This window comes from Mytilus californianus, unplaced genomic scaffold (assembly GCF_021869535.1).
Source record: "Mytilus californianus isolate M0D057914Y unplaced genomic scaffold, xbMytCali1.0.p SCAF_7, whole genome shotgun sequence".
In the NCBI taxonomy this organism is placed as follows: Eukaryota; Metazoa; Mollusca; class Bivalvia; order Mytilida; family Mytilidae; genus Mytilus; species Mytilus californianus.
This window is the reverse complement of record NW_026262723.1, coordinates 8975675-8998918: the sequence shown is the minus strand read 5'-3', so window position 1 is coordinate 8998918 and position 23244 is coordinate 8975675. Positions and strand designations below refer to the sequence as shown.

Genomic DNA, 23244 nt, shown 5'->3' with positions numbered 1-23244 from the left:
TTGGGTAAAGTTTTTATCCTGGATTTGTGCCAAACTTGGACAGAAGCTTGTAAATGATCAATAGCTAGTAGGTATCAAACGTAAAGCTTGGCTACTGAACAGTTGCATTTCAATATATTCTATTTGTTAGAATTAATTGGATATTTTTTATATTAAATTTCTAAGTTTGAAAAATTTGAAATACTTACGCTTTTCTACCTCAGGAATAGATTACCTTAAAAGTTAGCTGTATTTGGCAAAACTTTTGAGGAATTTTTTGTCCTCAATGCTTTTCAACTTCGAACTTTATTTGACCATTCTAACTTTTATTGATCCGAGCGTCACAAATGGAGTCTTTTGTAGACGATACGCGTGTCTGGCGCAAATACAAAATTTCAATCCTGGTACATGTATCTATGATCATGATGATGAGTTTATTCAGAAAAATATATTTATTAAAATTTAAAACAAAAATATGTTGAATAAATAAAAAGAAATTTAAATGACATTTATTCTAATCTATTATTATTTTTTTTTTCAACTTTTTTTCAGAATGTACCAACAATTAAAACTATTTGTTGATAAATTGTAAAAATAAATAAACATTTTTGAACATTATATTTGTTTATTTTTTATTTTTATATTTGTCAAATTCAATACATTTTCCTGCTAAAAAAAACTATATCAAATATAATATATCTTGGCACATTTTCCTTGATTTAATAGCAGAATATAGTATCTTTTATAAAATTTTACAGGTAAAATAAAAGGTAAGAATATGACTATAATTCAGAAATAAACTATAATTGTTAAAACAACAATTCCCCCTATGTTTACATATGCATGTAATTAAAAGTGGGCAAACCAGGATGACACCATTCTAACTCAGTTATTGACAGTTCTGGCAGACTCACCTGTTGACTAGATATAACAAATTCACAATAGTTTCTTTAGTTTTCTGTGGTTAGGGTAACCAGATAAGGTTAAACGAAAAGTTATGATAGGGTTGTATAAAAGAGGGGGTTAAAATGCCAGATAAAGAGTCTTTTTGTTTTTCATTGAAGATGACATTTAAACCCCTTAGATATATTCCCGTGGAAAACACTGCTAATAGACCAGTACAACAAATTTGGAGCAGATGACCCCTGAGGGTTTTCAAAAGATTTCTACAAAATTTAATAGCTTTTGGAAAGACATTTGCCTTAACTGGAATTTTTAGCATAGTGTTTATCTTATACTTATGAGTTTTGAATGCTCTCTTTTGATCTTCCGTCTCTTTTCTATAGACTTGGGACGGTTTATACGTTGTATAGACACAACTTTCTATTAGTAATGACTATTTGTTGTTCACTAAGTGTTGTTTTTTAAATACTTTATGTCGTTGGTTGCTGCTTTTTTGACTTATTCCTTACATTTCTTATTATTCACAGCTAATAAAATATCAATGAATACTTCAACAAGAAAAGCGATTAACTAAACTTTGAAGGAACTTGGATGTCATGCCATGCAAAAATTAACTTATGATTTTTAACTATTATCGTTACGCATATGTATTAACGAGATTTGAAAATCGATAAAACTCATAAATGTAACTGTTCTTACTAGAGGCTCATTTGGTTGAATGCCGATATTATTTTGAAAGCAGGAACATCTTTTTTTTTTAAATTCACAAATTACAAATGTCATTTGTTGTGCTGAAATTTTGGAGAGCAAAGTGCAAGTGAATTAACTGTTTGATTTTCAATAGCATGTCTATATCTAATTACTTCAAAGACGATTGGTTGGCAGCAAGAGTTGGTCAATGAATATTTCAAATGATGTAGTGAGTCAAAAACTGTAATACATCATGGTCATAAATAAGTACCAAAAAGGGCCTATAGAGGTTCGAGAATTTGTGTGCCAACTATACGGTTCTATAAAATATTTCATATCTATTAGGAGTTACATTGACATGATCAGAAAATAATATTTAATCTTAGATCGCCTATATATTTGTCTTGGTGTAAAACTTTATATTAAAGTTATTATGAACAGTAGATTGCTGCCAAAGTGTACCTTATTCAGAAATTTAAATAAGAGATACATAACAGACATTAGAGGAAAGTTTGCTCAAGCTTAAACCATATGCAAAGTCGACTTACTTTTAACCGATTAATAGATAATCTATCGTTTGGTGAGTTACCTGAAGCTTTTGTGTAATTTAATACTGGTAAGTTTTACTGGTGGATGGGACAGGAGATAATGGATTAACTACCAAGAAACTGATAAATAGGTCCCTTTTGGTCATATAGTTCAAAACGTTGCTACGAATTTATACAGCTCAGCTTTCAAATGTTTAGGTTTGAGTGTTCCTTATGAAGATAAATCTGGCGCATCGGACGCACGAAATTTATAAAGTGTTATTTTCAAGATAACTGTCTCGTTCATTTATACCAGAAATTGAACATAAAATTATCTATTTATACAGGAGTAGGATCATAATGTTGGTTGCTTTGCTGAAGTTATTGTTTGAAAAATTTAGACTTGTTAGACGTCCTGCACACTTTTGATTAATCAATCCAAATAAACCACTTTATTAGAAGTTCGGAATTATATAACAATATCGATATGTTCTACAACAGTTTTGATAAATGCGCGTTGTGAAAATTTTATAAAAAATGGAGATATCAAGTTTTTAGTAAAAGTAGGACAGACATGACCAAACGAAAACAAAAATATTATATTACAACAAGGAACAATTTTCAAATGCTATAAAAATCTATGTATAAGGATTATAAAATTAATTGAAAGTAAAATGTCGGATTTAGTTCTGCAAAATGTCAAGGATTGAATGTAGCTTATTATAACCAATACTTATATGTATATTAGGAACATCCTTAATACTGAGAAAAGCAAACATCAAACCACCGCAATAACATACTAAATTTTTATAAAGAGTTTCAACTAGAAAAACGTTCGTTACGTAGAATGATGGGTAATGGGTAGTCAGTTTTGAGTTTAAGTGGACTCAAAACGTCACATTTTACCAAAAAATTTTACATCGTCCTTGAGCAGTTGTGAAACATTGGCTTATTCAATATGTATGTAAAGATGTCAATCTGTCCGAGTATTTATCTTATTGTCGTCCGTATTTAAAACATAGTCTTTCAAAACCTTCAATCAAAATGTAATTCAAATATTTTAAACATCAACATATTATTAATGAACACCCTTACAATGTTATTGACCTCGCGATAAATAATTTTGCATCCGTCGACATTAACTTCGATTTAAATACTATAGATCTGATAACCGCTGTGCATGTATACTTTAAGGACTGGGCTAGTTTTCTTATCAGTTTTAAAAGTAGTAACCTCCCTGGTTAATGAGATGCTGTTATCAATCTATCTATTTGTACCATACTTATTTAATATTATATTGTACAATTTAAATTTATGATTCGTTTAATATTTAAATATAATATTTTTTTTTTAGTAAAGATATAAACAAGGTAATTTGAAAGGCTTTGATTCATTTATCACCGTAGTTCAATTCATAAGTCAGGCGGTCTATTTTGTCTACATTATGTTGAAAGAACACCGGGGTGTTTACATTGGCATTATTTACTATCAATGACTGTGAAACAAGAAAGGAAAACATTGTACATTATAAAACGAGAATAATTAAAATTACATTCAAAATTCATCTTTAGTGAAATCAAAAACGAAAAACGGAAACACTTTTTATTTTCATTTTGGTTTTAGAGAAATCAAAAACAAAAATTGAAAACACTCGTTTTCCGTTTTGGTTTTAGAGAAATCAAAAACGAAAAACGAAAACAATTTTGTTTTTCGTTTTGGTTTTTGAGAAATCAAAAACGAAAAATGAAAACACTCTCGTTTTTTGTTTTTTTGTTTTGGATATTTCAAAATGAAAAACGAATTGACGCAAATATACACGGACCAATAACACATGAATAACGACAACACAAAATTTTTTTTTCATATTTTGCATTTTTATAGAATTTATTTCTTATTCATTCCACATTATATTATTATTTGTATTTCCACCGTTAATTATCTACAACATTATAACTACAACATGTACAATAGTATTAAAATAAATCTAAATTGTTTTTATATTTTCAAGATATACATGCACACACAACTCCAATGAAAACAATTTACCCACTGCAGGTAGATTTCCGACAGAATATTAATAGATTTACGTGGAAGTTTTATAAAGTAATCGGAGGCTGTCTCGGTCTACTTAATCAAAAACACTGAACAGAAATCAATATTCCCGTGGAAGTGAAGATGATCATGTCGCAAAGTAAGGTAAGATTACGTAAAGCTTAGACAGTTTGTGGTACAATATTTTTTAAGACTAGGGCAGTATGGAAACGGATTGAGATAAAACAATTAGGATAAATCAAACAAAAATTGTACAAAAATAAATGTACAACAGTTTTTATGCTTTCCTCCTTCAACCCAAACAAACAGCCAGAAGTTTAACATTCACTTGAATGAATCAGCGAGTAGCTCGTGTATTTTACATTCTAGGGGGCCATTGGGACAATGCATAAATGATAAATGTAAAGGAGAAACAAGAAGAAGAATTGCGACATTTTTAATTATTCAGAGTAAAAATGTTTCTCATACAAAATAAAATCAATATATACACTTCCTATACATTTGTCCAACGAGGTAATATAAATGAATGAAAAACATAAAACGATAATAAAATAATACAGAATACAATAGCTTGGCCTAGGAAGGGGTCAATTAAGCCATATAAAGATATTAAAATGCTAGGTGTAACACATGCAACATAAGCATTCAAAAACGAAGATGCACACAAACTTAAACTGACATAATTCAAAAATACATTTTAATGGACCAAAAATGTATATGAACATCTAACAAACATCATAGTAAAAAGCTTGAGGTGTTGAAAGATATCCGGATTTCGACAAGTAATGTCTCTTCAATGATGTTAGGAATCGAAACGGTATTTGAAAAGCCATACAATTTACCTCAATTTAGGATAGACTCTTGAATTTTGAAAGAGTCGAAATAGGATGAACCCGAAGGCAAATTTAATACAAGCCCAAACGAAAAAATATAAACAAGTCTAAATTGAAAACAACGTTCAAACCTATGATTGCGTTGGAAAAAAACCGCAATATTTATAATAAAATAATACAGAATACAATAGCTTAAAACGCAATCTATTTGAAAAAGAGAATTTCTATTTTATTCTCTTATTTCAATGTTTTCTATTTGTGTGAACAAAATATTCCAACAAACATTTAACTGGCATGATTGTAACAAATATATTTGATGATGGTATCAAATAACACTACACAACAAAAATTAGAGAACAATCTCAAGAAATAAACACGTTTTACTTTACATGTACAAGAAACGTAGAAATTTTTTGTTTACAAGTATTGGGGAAATTTCCCCAAAAAGTTGATAACCAATCAGATATCAATAATTTGGGAAATTTCCCCAAAGAGATGATGACACACAACAAATCAATAGAATGGGGAAATTTCCCTAAAACGATGTTAACGAAAAAAAAAATCAATAGAATGATAAAATCTCCCCAAAATGATGAAAATTAAAAAGAAATCAAAAGAATGGTAAAATTTCCCCAAAAAAGACGATAACCAACAAGAAGTCAATAGAAATGGGAAATCTTCCCAAAAAGATGATAACCAACAAGAAGTCAATAGAATGGGGAAATTTCCCCAAAAAGATGATAACGAAAACGAAATCACTAAAATGGGGAAATTTCCCTATAAAGTTGATAACCAAAATGAAATCAAATGTCTGGGGAAATTTCCCCAAAAAATTGATAACGAAAACAAAATCACTAAAATTTCATAACCAAAAATAATTCAATAGACTGGGGAAATTTCCCCAAAAGATGGGAACGATACCGAAATCAATAGAATGAGGAAATTTCCTGACACAGTTGATAACAAAAAAAAAATATTTAGACTGTGGAAATTTCTTCACAAAGATTTTAACCAAATAGTTATCTATAGACTGGGGAATTATTCCCACAGAGATGATAACCAAAATAAGTTCACAGGCTTGAAGAAAATACTCATGCATTGCACAATGATTGCACATTCCGTTGTATACAACAGCGAGGAATATGTCATCTAACAGATACTTTAAGAACACAATTGAAAGGAATCATTGGCTGAGGAAACATTCACACTGATGAATTAAACAAAAAACATCAGAGATAGAGATGATACAGTTTACGAAATGGGCTAATTTTAATAGGCGACTTAACAGTATGGTTTTTCTCATGTTGAAGGCCGTAAGGTTGCCGTTAATTGTTAAAAACCACTTAAAATGATCTTTGAGGAATAGTTGTCTCATTGACAATCATACCCGATCCCCTTATTTATGAATACTATAAATTAACTCGTATGTTTTAATCTGTCGGGGCCTCGGTGGCCAAGTGCTACAAGTAGTCCAACTACTGTATCACTAGCCAGTCAACGCTGAGATTATGAATTCGAATTCTGCTCGTGCAAGGTGCGCTCGACTCCAATCTCAATTGACTAGGCCCATGATTGTCAGTTTTCCTATCGAAGGTTCGTGGTTTTCTTCGGGCAATCCGGCTTCCTCCATCAATAAAAAATGACCGCCACGAAATAGCACAATAGTGTTGAAAGTGGCGTTAAACACCAACAAATCAATCAATCAATTTATTCTGGTGAATTTCCCAGCCCGTTTGAAAACAATTACACCCTATGGGAGACCATGAAAAAAATTGACACATTTGAAGTGAGTTTATAATCTTGCAGAATGCGGTTATAATTTCAACTGTTCAACATTTACAGCAAATATTATAATTCAAACCATACAGATTAAATAGAAAATAAGCTCTGTCCTTTATTTGGTGTCTTTATACAGCAGTAATAGATCATGCATTAAGTTGAAGTCTTCTTTTCCTTTCCTGTAAATATATCATGCCTTGAGTAGAAGTCTTCTTTTCCTTTCCTGTAAATATATCATGCCTTGAGTAGAAGTCTTCTTTTCCTTTCCTGTAAATGTATCATGCCTTGAGTAGAAGTCATCTTTTTCTTTCCTGTAAATATAAAATATATTATGCCTTGGGTAGAAGTTTTTTTCCTTTCCTAGATAATTCGTTGATACAAAAGATTGCTACATGTACCAGACAGTGTGACGTTACGTTAATATTATAAGGAAGCTTCCATTTCATTTTTAGGGGGGGAGGGGGCTGGGATGAAATCATAAAAAAACGTCAGAACCGAATAAAGGGAAAAACAAAAAGAAAAAGGCAGGACAGAGATTACAATTATAAAAAAATGCAGGACAACATTTTTCATCCTCCCCCCTTTTTCCCCCAATTAAAGTCAAATGGTAGCTCCCTTACGTATAAATAATCCTGCTATATGTATATCGTTACAGGGTTAACTGCACTGAATGTCTCAATACTTTCCGTTATCGTCATTCTGACGTTGATATCTATAAAATGAGAAGATTGTACCTGCATAGGGCAATTTTGATATCATTTAGAAAGAGTACGAGCACCTTTACAGACATTCTGATATCTGACCATACAACAAATTTTGAGGAGGTTTGTGTTCAGTTTTAGAATATGTATCATGAGAATCATTCTGTCAACACTGTGTTAATAGGGACAATTTCATACTCGATATTTGATTCATAAAAATTAGGACAATACAAACATTTAAAAATAGATGTGAAACCCTGTCTAATTTAGAAAAGATGGAGTTACAGTCTAAACAGTAACTTTCTTTCACTTGCAGTATATTTACATATGTGCGTTTTTGTATTGGCAGCAGAAATGTCCTTAAAAACTAGTAAGTCTATTTCCTCATCAATTGATTACGCTTGAGAATTGGCAATAGTTTGGAATATTTCACGCTCACAATGTTTTACGACACTGTATGGTGTAATAGCGTTATAGAGTATAGAAGTTGTGGTGACGTTACAGTAGAAATTAAATAAGGTTTCCGAATTTGTTTTTTTTCCGCTAAAAATCAAACCTTTAAGAAATGAATTCTAAACAAAACAACTAAATAAATGGGAATGGACACAGATGCTGCCCCCGCTTGCATATAATGTTATAAAGGGACACGTAAACTGTAAAAGTGACGCTACCAAAATTTGTACTTGCTCTGAGTTTTGTGGTAATAAGCATTGTGTATACATTGTTCGTTTCATAACATTTAGTTGAGGCAAACTTAAGTTAGACAACCGAAACAAAAAATCCAGCAATTTTTCCATTTGTAAAGGGGCATAACTCTAGAATGGTAAAAAAATGACGCCACCAAAGTTCAAACTTGATCTGTGTTTTGTAGTAATAAGCATTGTGTATAAATTTCATAACATTTGGTTGAGGAAAACTAAAGTTAGAGAACGGAAACAAAAAAATAAGCATTTTTTCCATTTGTAAAGGAGCATAACTCAAGTACGGCAAAAGTGACGCCACCAATATTCAAACTTGGTCTGTGTTTTGTGGTAATAAACATTGTGTATAAGTTCCATAAAGTTTGGTTGAGGCAAACTAAAGTTAGAGAACGGAAACAAAACAATTAGCAATTTTTCCATTTGTAAAGGGCATAACTCTAGAACGGTTTAAATGAAACCACCAAAATTCAACCTTGGTCTCTGTTTTGCGGTAATAAGCATTGTGTATAAGTTTCATAACATTTAAGTGAGGCAAACTAAAGTTAGAGAACGGAAACAAAAAATTCAGCAATTTTTCCATTTGTAAAGGGGCATAACTCAAAAATGGCAAAAGTGACGCCACCATAATTCAACTTGATCTGTGTTTTGTGGTAATAAGCATTGTGCATAAGTTTCATAACATTTGGTTGAGGGAAACTAATGGTAGAGAATGGAAACCAATTTGGAGACGTTCTTTAGGAAGTACAGACAGACAAGGATAAAAAACTTATTGCCCCCTCCGCTACGGCGGGGGCATACAATTTGAAAATAAATCTTTAGAAGTATGTTGCCGATGAAAAAAGCAATATCTAGAAGCAATGAATTATATTTAACAAGAATGTATCCATAGAACACGGATGCCCCATTGCACTATCATTTTCTATATACAGTAGACTGTGAAATTGGGGTAAAAAATCTAATTTGGCATTTAAATTAGAAAGATCAAATCATAGGGAACATGTGTACGATGTTTCAAAAAATTGAAAACAACACGTTTAATGATTTCATGCGTCAGAAGCGCTTTTCTGCATTTACCTTCATCAGGAACGCTCAAAGCCATACATTTGAAATCCGAGGAATGTATAAGTACCGAAACAGTTGAAGAGCTATATGACAAAAAAGTTGATTGGACTTCATTTTCATCAAAAACTACCTTGACCAATAACTTTAACCTGAAGTGGGACAGACGGACAGACGGACGGACGGACGGACGGACGAACGGACGTACGAACGGACGAACAGACGCACATACCAGGAAACATAATGTCCCTCTACTATCGTAGGTGGGGCATAAATATAACAAGAACAATTTTCAGTGTCGTGGTAGCATGTTTGCATCGAGTGCAGGAGGTCATGGGATCGAAACCCGGCTTGGTCAAAACAAAAACTTTAAAAGTGTTATTTGCTGCGACTACGCTGAGCACGCAGCATTAAGGAGTAAGAGAAAAAACTGATAGGCTCGGAATTAGAATAAGGTCTCCGACTAGGGTGACGTGTGAAGCGGCGGATTTTACCCGAATCCTCCTTATGGAGCTACTTTTATGGTTAATGACAATGTTTTACATGTTCCACTCCAAACATTGTCTAATAAGGGCCCCGGTCCCCCCCCCTTCAAAATCCTGGATCCGCATCTGATGTCTTCCTACGGACTGTTGTCTTGTGAGCGAGCAAGTTGTTAATCCACCCCAGCAAGTTGGTCTAGTACAAAGCAGGGTTTATTATGCATATCACATTAACATATGTTCCCGTCCTAAATAAAAATTAACTTTGCCGCTTGACTTTAAGCAGCAATTCACCGTCACCATCTTATACTAAATTACACTAACGCTCGTGTTCTATAATAGATACCTTATTAGCGTATCTTATAATTTGATCCTTTCTTCGTACTTCGTATTTCAATTATTGGTAAAATTTCTCATACATGTGTAAGACGATTTCTGTGAAAACACAGAAAAAATATAAGAATTATAAAGGTATTATATTGCAGTGAAGAATGCAAAGATTTAATACTGATTACGCTCATCTTTACTTTTTTATTTAAGCTTGCACACTTGGTATGTTATACTATTTATTTTACTTCACGTAAAAATGCAATATTTTGATTGGCTTATACGAGGGTGTTAATTTACTTTATTATACTTCATGTCAAATGACAGATTTTGATTGGTTAATACGAGGGAGACAATTTACTCTATTCTATGGTAAATACTCTATTACCCTACACGGAGACGCTTGATCAAGTGTACGCTTTATTAAATATGACTCTATCCTATGGCAAATACTCTATTACCCTTCACGGAGACGCTTGATCAAGTGTGCGCTTTATTAAATACGGATGGTTGTTATGTACAAGACGTCATAGTTTATTACTTTGAATTTGAAATTTAATCGACAGTAATAACAGAACATTCAGTATAAAAAATTAAATAACACATATCTGAGAGGGTAATAGAGCAGATTGTTACCCCGAGAAAAGACATTCATTTGTCAACCTTGGCTTCGCCTCAGTTGACAATGTTTTCTCGGGCTAACAATCTGCTCTGTCACCCTCTCAGCTATGTGTTATTTATATAGTAATACCCGCTCGACCAAGATCGTTAAATTCGAATTAAATGTACATATGAACGACCAGCCACTCCGCTAGCAGCCATTTTTCAGATATGTCTATAAATCAAAAAAAAAATTGCATAAGATTCATTCTAACTTATTTTTTTTATTAATATATTAGTACCCCTAAATCGTGTGTTTTATATATAAAATGAAGCAGTCAAAGACACTATTAAATGAATTGTCGTGAAATTAATGAACACGAAATGAAATTTTGAAATTCATTTAATCAGAGTGTCTTTGACTGCCTAATTGTATTCTTAAAACAGATAATTTAGTAGTCATATATTAATAAAAACGGTTTCAAGTTAATTAAGTTCGAATCTGATATAGCCATATCTGAAAACTGGCTGCAAGCGTAGTGGCTGCTAGTATGATCCTGGTGTGCGAGGCATTAATACCTTAAAAATGAGATTACTGGCTTGTGTATGTTGAAATTGATCTTATTTTGTCATGTTTTCTAAAATCCTACCCATAAAATTCTAACCTATTCATGTTATACTTTTTTCATAATATTTATAGCATGCAAAATCAGATATAATATAAAGTAATGTCTACTAAATCTGCTTATAAACCATCCGTGCAACAGTTACTTGAAAGCATAATCGAGTACACACACTATCGTTTGCTATAAATACGTATTATATCCAAGTGAAAATAATGCCATGATGCAGCTAAAAATAATTCCAATACTGTTGGTTATGATCATAAAACGTACGTTGATATTAAGTGTATATATCAATTATTTTCGTTCAATCTCGGCTCCCATGTCGTGCTGCGGTACGTACAGCATCAAATCGGGTATCTGCTATATTAAAATTTCTCTTGTGCAAATGTAGAAGAACACATGAAGGAGTCTGCAGCTGTGAATTTTTGTGTTCAAGATAATTTCAGAATTGATGGTTTTTTGTTATTTCATTTTCACTAAGCGTTGGTCATTTGACTTTCCCACAAGTATTGATTACAGCACGGTGTTGTCTGTTCACTTTTAATTGTATGCATCATAAATATCTAGCAAATAACACATCTTGTTGTGATTAACAAAAGATATCGATTAAAAAGATGGTCCGAATTATTCGGGTTATTTATATATAGTGCATAAAACAGTGAAAAATAGTAATTACATGCTTTATTTAAAAATTAACACACTTGCATTTTCACTGATCCATGAAATGAGCTCGAGGTCAATTGAAAACTGTCAGACGGGCATTAGGACCTTGCAAGGTACGCACATATACCAATTAACTAGCTATTTGTTAGCGAAAAATACGTCATAATTGTGTCATTTGGACAGAGGATTCGTTCTGCATATGTCTGAAATATTTGTCACTGGAAGTTGAACAAGCAGTTTTATATTTGTATGATAATATACATTTTCTATTCTGGTAAATGATGCAATCAAACTATTTTTTCAAATTGATATGCTACAATTAAAATGTTTCACTAGACGCAAAAAGGAACTGGTATCGCAGTAAGGTATTCTCGCAGTAACTACCGGTATGCTTCTTTGAGAACATGTCGTGGTATTCATGCTAGAAATAGGGATTTTGATGATCCACATTTCAAAAATGACAACATTGTTTCATAAGAGGAAAAAATCGGCATGGCAGTAATTCCTCGTCTTTGAATATATATCATTTTATTGACGAAAGATATGAATATATGTCAATATACACTTTGTTTTATCAAAAATTACTCTGAACAAAAACACATTATCTATCCAAAATTTTCTAACATATCGAATGATTATTGCTATGAGTATGTTTCACAAGACGCAAAATGGATCGGTATGGTGCTATGCTTAATTTTTATAATCCGTATTTCAGAAATGACAATATATTATACTTTGCTTTATTAAGTTTTATTCTGGACAAACAAATGATTTATAAATTTTCTTTCATCACGAAATCAGAATGTTAAAAATGGACGTCTGTCTGTCCAACTGTCTTTTGGTTATTTGTGTCGTTGGGCTGTCTGATAAAACGAAAATATACCACTTGTACTCTATAAATACTTGATGCATAATTGAAATGAAAGTGTACCATCGTGACTATCATATGTATGACTTTGAAATATGTATCTATGAAAAAACTCTCTCATTGTACATGTTGTATACCTTATTCTAAAATTTTGAATACAATTATTCTATTTCTCCTTTTTCTACTTCAACAAATGATGTCTTTGATCACCGCTTGTAAGATTTATATTTAGAAAACTTGTATAAAAGTTTCTTTTTTTTCTCTCTCTTTTCTTTTCTAAATATTTGATAAATATAAAAATAAGAAGATGTGGTACATGTATGATTGCCAATGAAACAACTCTCCACAAGAGACTTAATGACGTAGAAGCTAGCAAGTATAGGTCACCGTACGGCCTTTCAACATTGAGCAAAACCCATACCACATAGTCAGCTATAAAATGACAAATGTAAAACAATTCAAACAAATATGCAGATATTTGTTCATGTCAATCGCAATCCAGTTCTCATTATACAATAGTTATTTTATTTGTGAAATTGAAACTTTGACAAATAATTGTGCATTTGCTTTTTTATCCCAGTTAAAGGTCTAGCGTTTATTTATATAATTAGGTTCATTTAAGCATCATTTTTAAATATATATACAAATGATATTAATCTTCGATAATTGATAATCTGATAAATGCCGTAATGTAAATATGCATACCTACTTTGTAACACGGCTTTGTAAGTTTTTTAACTTACCGATTTAGCACAAAATTCAATAAAAACAAATATTGTTTTCGTCTGAAATGACGTTCCTAACCATTATGCAAACGAATATATATATATATCCTTTGCTCAGAAAATGGGGGGAAAGGAGAGGGGGGGGGGGGTGGCACTTAATGTAATAATGTAATAAGTGGTAGGGATGAGCCGCTGAAATAGGTCAAGCGTCTTTAAAGAGGGAACTTTTTATCGGTTTTTCAGTAATATAAATCTATCTCTGGGGTGTAACTACATTTATCTGACCAAACTTGTTTATTGTATATTGAAAGTGAAATGTCTTCATACTGAAAGATATGAAAGGACAAATAGTGGAAAGTATTTAAGATTTGACGAATTTATCGGAAAAGCAAGGTGTGATTAAGAAAACGGGGGAGGGGTTCCCCACCCAGGATAACAGGGGCGGGGAGTTCCAACTCAAGGACCCCCCCCCCCCCCCCCCCCCCATCATCATAATATTAAATATAAGAAGATGTGGTATGTGTGCCAATGAGACAACCTTTACATCCAAGTCACAATTTGTAAAAGTAAACTATTATAGGTCAAATTACGGCCTTCAACGCGGAGCCTTGGTTCACACCGAACAGCAAGCTATAAAGGGCCCCGTGGACGTGGCAGGGTACCTATACATCCCCACTACAAAAAGACACTATAAGTACAGATCTGAGTGTACTCGCAGTTATTGACAGCTTTTCAAAGCCAATAAAAACTAATAAAACCATGCATCTAAGACTAAAATATCAAATAAGTTCACATCCAACATCTATATAAAGGATTTAGTGTAAAGATTTATTATAAATGAATGTGCCTATTTAAATTAATATTAAGTTTGATTTTAATTTACTGATAACCACTATACCAATGAAAACAGTACAAAAAGATCTAATTATAGCGTTGAATTGGTAACCTTTTTAGAATAAGTTTAATAAAAGGAACGATAAGTTTACCCGGGACGTATCTTAATTTCCAGGCTCGGCAAACTACATGTACATCTCCGTAAAAACTAGGGTGTGCTTTCCGATTAAAAATACAACCAAACTTCCAAACCAAATCTAAATATCTATGGAAGAGTTTAGTAAAGGTTTTAAATAATTTGGAAACGAAATCCCTGACTTAATAATTTACCAGTTATAAATAGATTACGTTCATTAAAATCTGAAACGTCACAATAGACACGTGCATAGCGAACGAGTTGTGATGCAGAAACACCGTAAGATGGTGCAGAAGGAACACCACCGTCCAAAAAAAAAGGAAAATTAACAATAATATATAATAATAATATTTATATTTTTATAATATATAACCGTTATGCGTGTTAAGCCAACGGCCCTTTCATGAATAAAACAAAACTATTTAAATTGATTGTAACTTAAACTGAAAAATGTTTGTGGGTAATTTAGTTTTTTTTTTGTTTTTTTTTTTTTTTTATGAAAATAGTTGCGGGGATTTCTTTTCTTCCTATTTATTTATTTTAAGGCAAACATTGCGTAAAAACTGACATATTTGTCATTAATGACATGGTCGGTAAATGTCGTTTCCTTGACAATGAAGTACACATCCGGTTATTTCGGTATGTTACAATGTCACGAGGTTCCAAAAAATCGATCGAAACCCATGCATCCATATGACATGTCGAGTTAATTAACAGATAGTTAACGCGGCATCGCACTATAAACGATTGAAGTCCACTTGTTGGCGTTCCTGTCAATATAATACTTCCATGAGGATACTAATATTGGGTGCATGCCCCAAGACCTGGTGGGTAATTAGCCGGGGTTTAGGAAACCGCTTTTACAGTTTATTGAAGGGTGTTCCAATAAACACTAAAACAACTGGCATATATAATTTCTTTCCTGAAAGAAGATTTCACCTGTCAAATGATCTTAATGAGGAATTCTTGTCAAATGTTCTGACTCCTTTGTTTTATTTTATACGATACAGGGTAAAATATTTTGCCCCATAACACCAATTTTTCTTTTCATTTAAGACTACAATAGCTCATAAAACGTCATTAACCAAACATTAAGCAGATTCCAGATTTCTTTTCTTTCGATTTGAGACCCAAATAATGCCAATACTAAATATAAGGTAAGAGTCAGCCTTTTCCCGCCATTTTTTAAAGATTAGATATCTCGAAAAGGAGCTCTATAACCTATCAATATTTTAAGCTTATTTTGTTCCTTTACTAATTCCCTTCTGACTTATAGTATCAACTTTTTAAACTCTAGTTTTTTTTTCAATTTCATCTAAGTACATCCTTTATCTGTAATATTGTTTTAAAAACCAATAGAAATATTCGTGCTGTTCAAATTAACATGTAGTTTACATAAAAGCTTTTGCAAAAAGACATTTCAGACAGGTGTCAATATTTACACACCCAACGATAAGCTGTCATAAATAACGCATGTTGAAGCTGCCATAGGCGAATACACGGGCCCTGGATGGCCCTGCCCCCTCTTTCATGGGAAAAATTTTGTTGATTATATAGGGATTCAATGAAGCATGACTGGAGCGCCCCCTTAGGTCAGTCAGCGCCCCCCCCCCCCCCCCCCCCCTTTTTCCCCCTTAAGAAAAAGTTCTGGATCCGCGACTGGAGCCTTGGTTTGATTAACGACAAGTTTATAAGTCAAATCAAGCTGTAAATAATATCTTAGATGTGGATAAGTCAATAGCAATACAAAGTTTGCTGGTGACCTTGACCTTGCGATGGGGAGGGGCACATGGCCCCCTATGACTCCAAGTAAATCCGCCGCTGCAGTGATCAGTACGTAAACAAGAATATTTCACCCCTTTTCCTCGGAGAAAATATGCATTAAAATTGATTCTTACTGAATGCCTGATTACTAGTATCATAAAAAGAAGAATAATGGTGTATTATTAGGTTGCTGTTACAGTATATTACATGTAACACTATATATATGTATAAGCTTTGTTAAAATTGAGGGTGGGAATGGGGAATGTATCAACAACAACCCGACCCTTAGACCCGACCAAAGAGCAGTGCAAATAGATCACGTGTTCACTTAAAAACATGCATTTAGTACACTTAACCCATTATTGACTATACATTTTAACTTGTTCTATATCACAAAAGATAAAATTTCATGTCTTATACTCGTACAGCGTTTAAGGATTTGAATTTTTCTAATTCTTCGATGTCTTTTAAGATCGATGCATGTTTGAACACGATTGAAGATCATTGAATTGATTCTTAGGTTTTTCATCGTTTATTTCAACAAGCGTCAATTCATTGTACAGTCACAGTTATAAATATTTGTTAATCATGTATAAAACATACCTGTCGCCAATTTTGTTCTTTTTTTCGCTGCCACTTCTTTTGTCGTAGATGGCATCAACATTCATTAAAATACACAATAACATCTGAACATATGGCAGCAAAATTGTAAATGTGAAATTTTACGCGTACATAAGTTAGATGTGCAGACGAGATGATGACGACTATTTCCGAGATCTGTAGTAAAATCATGCTGTGATTGACAAGCATTAGTGTTGTGGGGAATTATCAAGATTATACAGGCACACAGTAAACCGTACTGTTGTTCGTTATGAATAATTTAGACACTTAATTTTACATTTGTGAACGATAATTATAAATTGTGTTTGGATATTGTGTAGTAAACTCAAGTAGTTTGAAAAGTAAAGACAACAAACCTACCAGGAGCATAAGAAGTGATACGTTCAGATACTGTTATTTAAGATTTAAAATATTTCTTTAACTTAAACTTTTGTAATTTATGTATCATCAGAATAGTTATTACATTTGTTTGTTTCGGTTTTTGTTTTATATTCAGAGAGATTTGTAGGACTTTATGGTTTTCTTTGTTAATACGAATAAAATTGGTATTCTCGCTTTTTCTATTATTATGATTATACCGGTTTTTTTGGAACCATATAAATATAAGTAGATGTACGTGTTATATGATTGCCAATGAGACAACAGTCGACCAAAGCTTAAATGAAGAGGTTGTAAGCAATAATTATTATATGCAACCGTCCGGCCTTCAACAATAAGTAAACCCGCACTTTATAGTCGGCAATATAAAATGTTCCGACCTCAAAATCATGTAACAATTCAATTAGAAAACAAACGACCTACTTCATAACAAAATAGTCGACAAAAAACAAAGACATGTGTCTATATATCATGCACTGGTATACAGGCCATGCAGAGTCTAGACGCATTGCATAAATCTAATACAACCTTTCTAAGATCTGACATCAAGACCTGCACTCTCCAATGACAAAAAACTGGTAAATTATTAAGTCAGGGATTTCGTTACCAAATTATTTAAAACCTTTACTAAACTCTTCCATAGATATTTAGATTTGGTTTGGAAGTTTGGTTGTATTTTTAATCGGAAAGCACACCCTAGTTTTTACGGAGATGTACATGTAGTTTGCCGAGCCTCATTCATTTATAATAAATCTTTACACTAAATCCTTTATATAGATGTTGGATGTGAACTTATTTGATATTTTAGTCTTAGATACATGATTTTATTAGTTATTATTGGCTTTGAACAGCTGTCAACAACTGCGAGTACACTCAGATCTGTACTTAGTGTCTTTTTGTAGTGGGGATGTATAGGTACCCTGCCACGTCCACTCTGCGTTTTTGTAAGATGTATTTTTGCTTTGTTTCGATCTATCAAGTTTAGCCATTTTCAACGGATTTTTATAGTTCGTTCTTATGTTGTACTGTCACACCACTATCCCAGGTTAGGGGAGGGTTGGTGCGCCTTCAAACTTGTTTAACCCTGCCACATTCTGTATGTACTTGTCCCAAGTCAGGAGCCCGTAGTTCAGTGGTTGTCGTTTATTGCTGTATATCATATTTGTTTTTCGTTCATTATTTTGCACATACATCAGGCTGTCAGTTTTCTTTTTTGAATTGTTTTACATTTGTCATTTCAGTGCATTTAACAGCTAACTATGCGGTATAGGTTTTACTCATTGTCGAAGGCCGTACGATGACCTATAGTTGTGTTATTTTGTCTCTTGAGAAGATTTGTCTCATTAGCAATCGTACCACATCTTCTTATTTTTATAATGACATATTATACATATAGATTAGACCGTTAGTTTTCCTGTTTGAATGGTTTGACACTAGTCATTTTTGGGGCCCTTTATAGCTTGCTGTTCGGTGTGAACCAAGACTCCGCGTTGAAGGCCGTACTTTGACCTATAATAGTTTACTTTTACAAATTGTGACTTGGATGGAGAGTTGTCTCATTGGCACTCATACCACATCTTCTTATATCTAATATTATGATGATATGGACAAACGAATAAACTATTTAATAACAAAGCCTCGTCTCAATTTTTATGATATTATTCTATGAAAATTCTATTTTGATCTCCTTACATACGTAGACGTACAGTGTGCCACCGATTAGTTCCAAATTATAAATTATGTTTATGCGTTGAGTATACAATTCCTTGGCGTTACATAGTATCTACAATCCATAGTTCACAGCTGGTCATAATCATCTATAATATTCTGGTCATCAGATAAGTTCATGTTGTGAAGACAAATACACAAACGTTTGACTAAATTATTTACTGATTAACTGTATGTGCTGGCTACGTAGGGTTGAAAGGAGTGTCGATATCGGGATAAAAATAAATAATCTCATTTTCCAACTACGTCACGTTAATGTTTAGAAGCAACGCAATCCAGTGTCGGATCCGGGGGTTGGGGGTGGGGGGAGGGGGTGTCCCTGAGTTGGAACTCCCCGCCCCTTTTATCCTGGGTTGGGAACCCCTCCCCCTTTTTGACATCGCCCCTGCAATCGTCATAATCACACCTTGCTTTTCCGTTTAATTTGTCACATCTTAAATACTTTCCACTGTTTGCCCTTTCATATCTTTCAGTATGAAGAAATTTCACTTTCAATTTACAATAAACAAGTTTGGTCAGATAAATGTAGTGACACCCCAGAGATAGATTTATATTATTGAAAAACTGATAAATAGTTACATTGCCGTTCCCTCTTAAAAGACGCTGACACTGTGGAATTTCTTTAAATAATTGTTATCATGTTTCATGTATACAAACCGTTGAATGTTAATTAGGTGCAAATGTCAAAATGGTCGGATTTATAGCATCTATAACTAGCATCAGTGGAAATACCACTTTGGAATAAATAGAGATTAATTGGTTTGACAATTAGCTGAAGCATTTACAACTGTGGTTTAACTGCATCAAAAATAGATACTGACACCTGATTCAGATACTTACAGTGACTTATGACATAATCAAGCAAGTGATAAATTCAACCTATTGATATATGTAATCTGAATTTCTCATATGGAGCATGAAATAGTGACCTATTTCAGCTGCTCATCCCTACCATTCATTACATTATTACATTAAGTGCCACCCCCCTTATCAGATAATCAATTATCGTAGATTAATATCATTTGTATACATATTTATGGCACGCCTGAACCACTTTTATAGATAATCCTAGATTATCTCAGATAAACTAGGATGATCTCACTATTTTACATTAAGCTCAGATAAACCGGAATTATCTCGATTTTTTTCAGATAATCCCGGTTTATCTCAGAATTTTAAGATAAACCGGGATTTTCTCAGCTTAATGCATATTTGAGATAATTCATTATATTCCTCACAAAATTAGATAAATAATTAACTGGAAAAAATCAAGGATTATCTGAAAATTCTGAGATAATCCGGGATTATCTCAGAATTTTGAGAAAATCGATTAACTGAAAAAAAGTAGCCAATAGAAAGCCACGACACATTGGAGGAAAATTTCATGGTCATAAGGGATAAGATATAGATACAATGATGCATCTATACAGATAGAGAAGAATGAAAGATTACGCTCTTACGGGAAACGTTTTAGAAGTTTTAAATTTCCAAAGGAGTATGGCCACGAAGTGCCGATATTGGCCCTGTGAGGTGACAAAAAATAAAAGAGTAATAAGGTGGATCCTTTATAGCTAAAACATATCTACGTATATCGTTATTTGTTTTTATAGTATAAAATCATTTTTTGTGACGTCATTAATGTGACGTAATACCCGGAATCAAACCGGAACGCTCAAAATGTCCAAATTCTTTAAGAATTTCACACTTCCTGGTTAAATTTCGCATTGGCCACAGGCCTCGACCAAAGTAATTTTACTCTTATTTTGATTGTTTGACACTTTGACTCAGTTTGCAACATTATTTAGCGTGGTCGAGGCCTGTGGCCACATCGAAAATTTAACTTTTGCTAACAAGCAAATCCTGATTCAACGCCGCCATTTCCGAGGTACGATAGATTCTGTGACGAAATAACTGTACCAAGATTTTGTACAATTGCTTTAAATAGAATAAATTCTATAATTTATTATTTTCTTTTTCATAACGAAAAAAAGAAGAAAATGGAATAACAAGTCTTTGTTTTTAGCGAAGCTTCGTTAACCGCCGATCCGGCGAGGTTTTTAAACACGGATAGATACGTCCTCATAACTGTTTTTATTAGAAAACAAGACAAATTGTTCGAAATAAAAATTATGAATTTGAAAATTATTTTAAAGTTCATTTCCACGTTATTTTGTAATAATTATCCCGGTCTGTGCTATGCAAACAAAAATATGACAGTTTAAATTAGAGTCGTAGTTTTTTTTCCGTAAAATTCTACTCATCCAGCAGATCGATATGGGTGTCAACATAAAAATTTAATACAAATTTCCTTTTAGATACACGTATTTTGTATTTTAAAGACGAAATCGTCGAAATGTAACCTCCGCGGAATGTAATCTCATGTTGACGCTTTGATGAAGTGCTTTCTTTCACGTCCGCATTTTCTATCATGTATGGCATGCCAAGTTAACATTTTAAATAATTACTATGGATGGTGTAAATAAATTACAGAACTATGAACAAAAACATACATAGAAAATCGTAGGACATAAGAAGAAGCCACTTGAGAATTTTGATATCATATTGCACAGTGGTTAAATAAGCTTTTCAATATTTCTTTAATTAAAATAAAAATTACGACGCCATGAGAGGGCATGGTGTATACTGTCCGTGACATTCAACCAGAAGAAATATTTGTTTTCAATGAAAACTGAAATAAAGATGAAACAAAACTATCCGACACAATCATATAGCTTGGGTGACTTCAAATACATATCTGATATTCACGCGGGATAGCGTGCATAATTGGTCAGCATGCATACAAGGAGCAATTGTTCATTTTGTCCCTTTTTGGTGGTCTCTTTTAAATTTGAGTGAGACTATGTCACAAGCGACCAACAAAAAATGGCTGCTTACTATGAATAAATTATCTATGATATATCTTTATATTTCTGATTTTTTCGTTTCTTGTGGTGGCCCGAAGTTCGTGTTCAATCTGTAGTTACTTGTTTTTATCTTTTTGTATTGCTGTTTTTTTTTGTCGCCTCTATATGTTCATGGTGTTGTATGATTTTATTGGTCTAATGATTCTTTATTGCCCCCACCCCCCTCCTTTTGGAGAATTTTCTCTTATGTTCAATGATAACACATGCAGTTTCTTGTTTCCTGTTTGAAATAGATTCTCTAAATTGCTCTCCGTCATAAATATGCATGAAGTATTTGCCACTGGACGTTCGTCAAACAACTATCAATCAGATCTTCTCTAAAGTTACAGTACGATAATGACTTTTAACATAATTAAATAAATTGATTAAAGTTTTTAAAATCTTTTGAGAAGATATTTACTTCACTTTTTGGGAAAAAAGAAAAAAAAAGAATATTGAATATCAAATACACACACCATTTTACTACATGAGTTGTTTGTCTCATGATGATGGATGACTGTTTAACGTCCGGCGGCAAGTCAAATGCATATTCCGGACGAGAACATGTTAATTTGCGCACATTACCTCTAGACTTTGGTATCTAGGGTATACAAGACATAATCTGGACATCACACATGGAGTCCAGAATTGGGGAGCTTCTCTTGAAGCATTTATCCCACATGCCATGGATGAAAGTGGCAGTGAGCAGAGTGTAGTTGAAGAATAGAATATTAATGTTATCATTGTTAGGTACCTGTGACATTGACGTTTATATCGTACTTTTTGCAACTAAGCAAACTTTTTGAAAACTCTTAACACATTTTTACAGGTTAATATAACCATGGAAGTATTATATTTTTACTTCCATGATATAACATATCCACGAGAAATAGTTCACAATTCATTTCATTTTAAAGAAAACAAACATTGTGGAGAGTTGTCTCATTGGCAATCATACCATATCTCCTTTTTATATATAGACGAAAATAATTGATCTTGTATATTAATTATAGTTATAGATAATCCATTACTTGGATGGACGCAGCTTACATACACTTATATCGTTACAATCAACGCCAAATAAAAAAACTGATATTCATGGATTTCTATTAGTTTTAAAATGAATCCATGCACGTCATTCGGTATCTGGTTGAAAGTTGTCTTCTTTGCAATAATATCACACATCTGCTTTTTTTTCATACGGATTAAGGCATGAATCTGTTAAATTTGACCAAATGATAATAAAAATAATAAAGTACACTCGAACTTTTTTCGAGATAAGAATGATAGTTGTATGTGGAATATCGGGACACTTTAACCACTAGCAAGACTAGGTAAGATTACAAGATAAAAGCTAATTAAGAA

General features: G+C 32.8%; 1 protein-coding gene across 2 annotated transcripts in view; it reads left to right on the top strand.

The window, feature by feature from the left end:
* The first annotated feature begins 4218 nt into the window (after window positions 1-4218).
* The window catches only part of LOC127709996 (uncharacterized), a 64247-nt gene continuing 45221 nt past the window's right edge, over window positions 4219-23244 (top strand). Inside the window, exon 1 of one of the 2 annotated variants that reach the window (XM_052215705.1) lies at window positions 4219-4290. Coding sequence is in view for 1 of the 2 variants with exons in the window: in XM_052215704.1 (XP_052071664.1) it covers window positions 4275-4295 (21 nt within the window). In the remaining variant the exon portion in view is untranslated. Of the gene's footprint in view, window positions 4296-23244 lie in introns of both variants that reach the window. The other variant, XM_052215704.1, reaches the window with a different exon arrangement.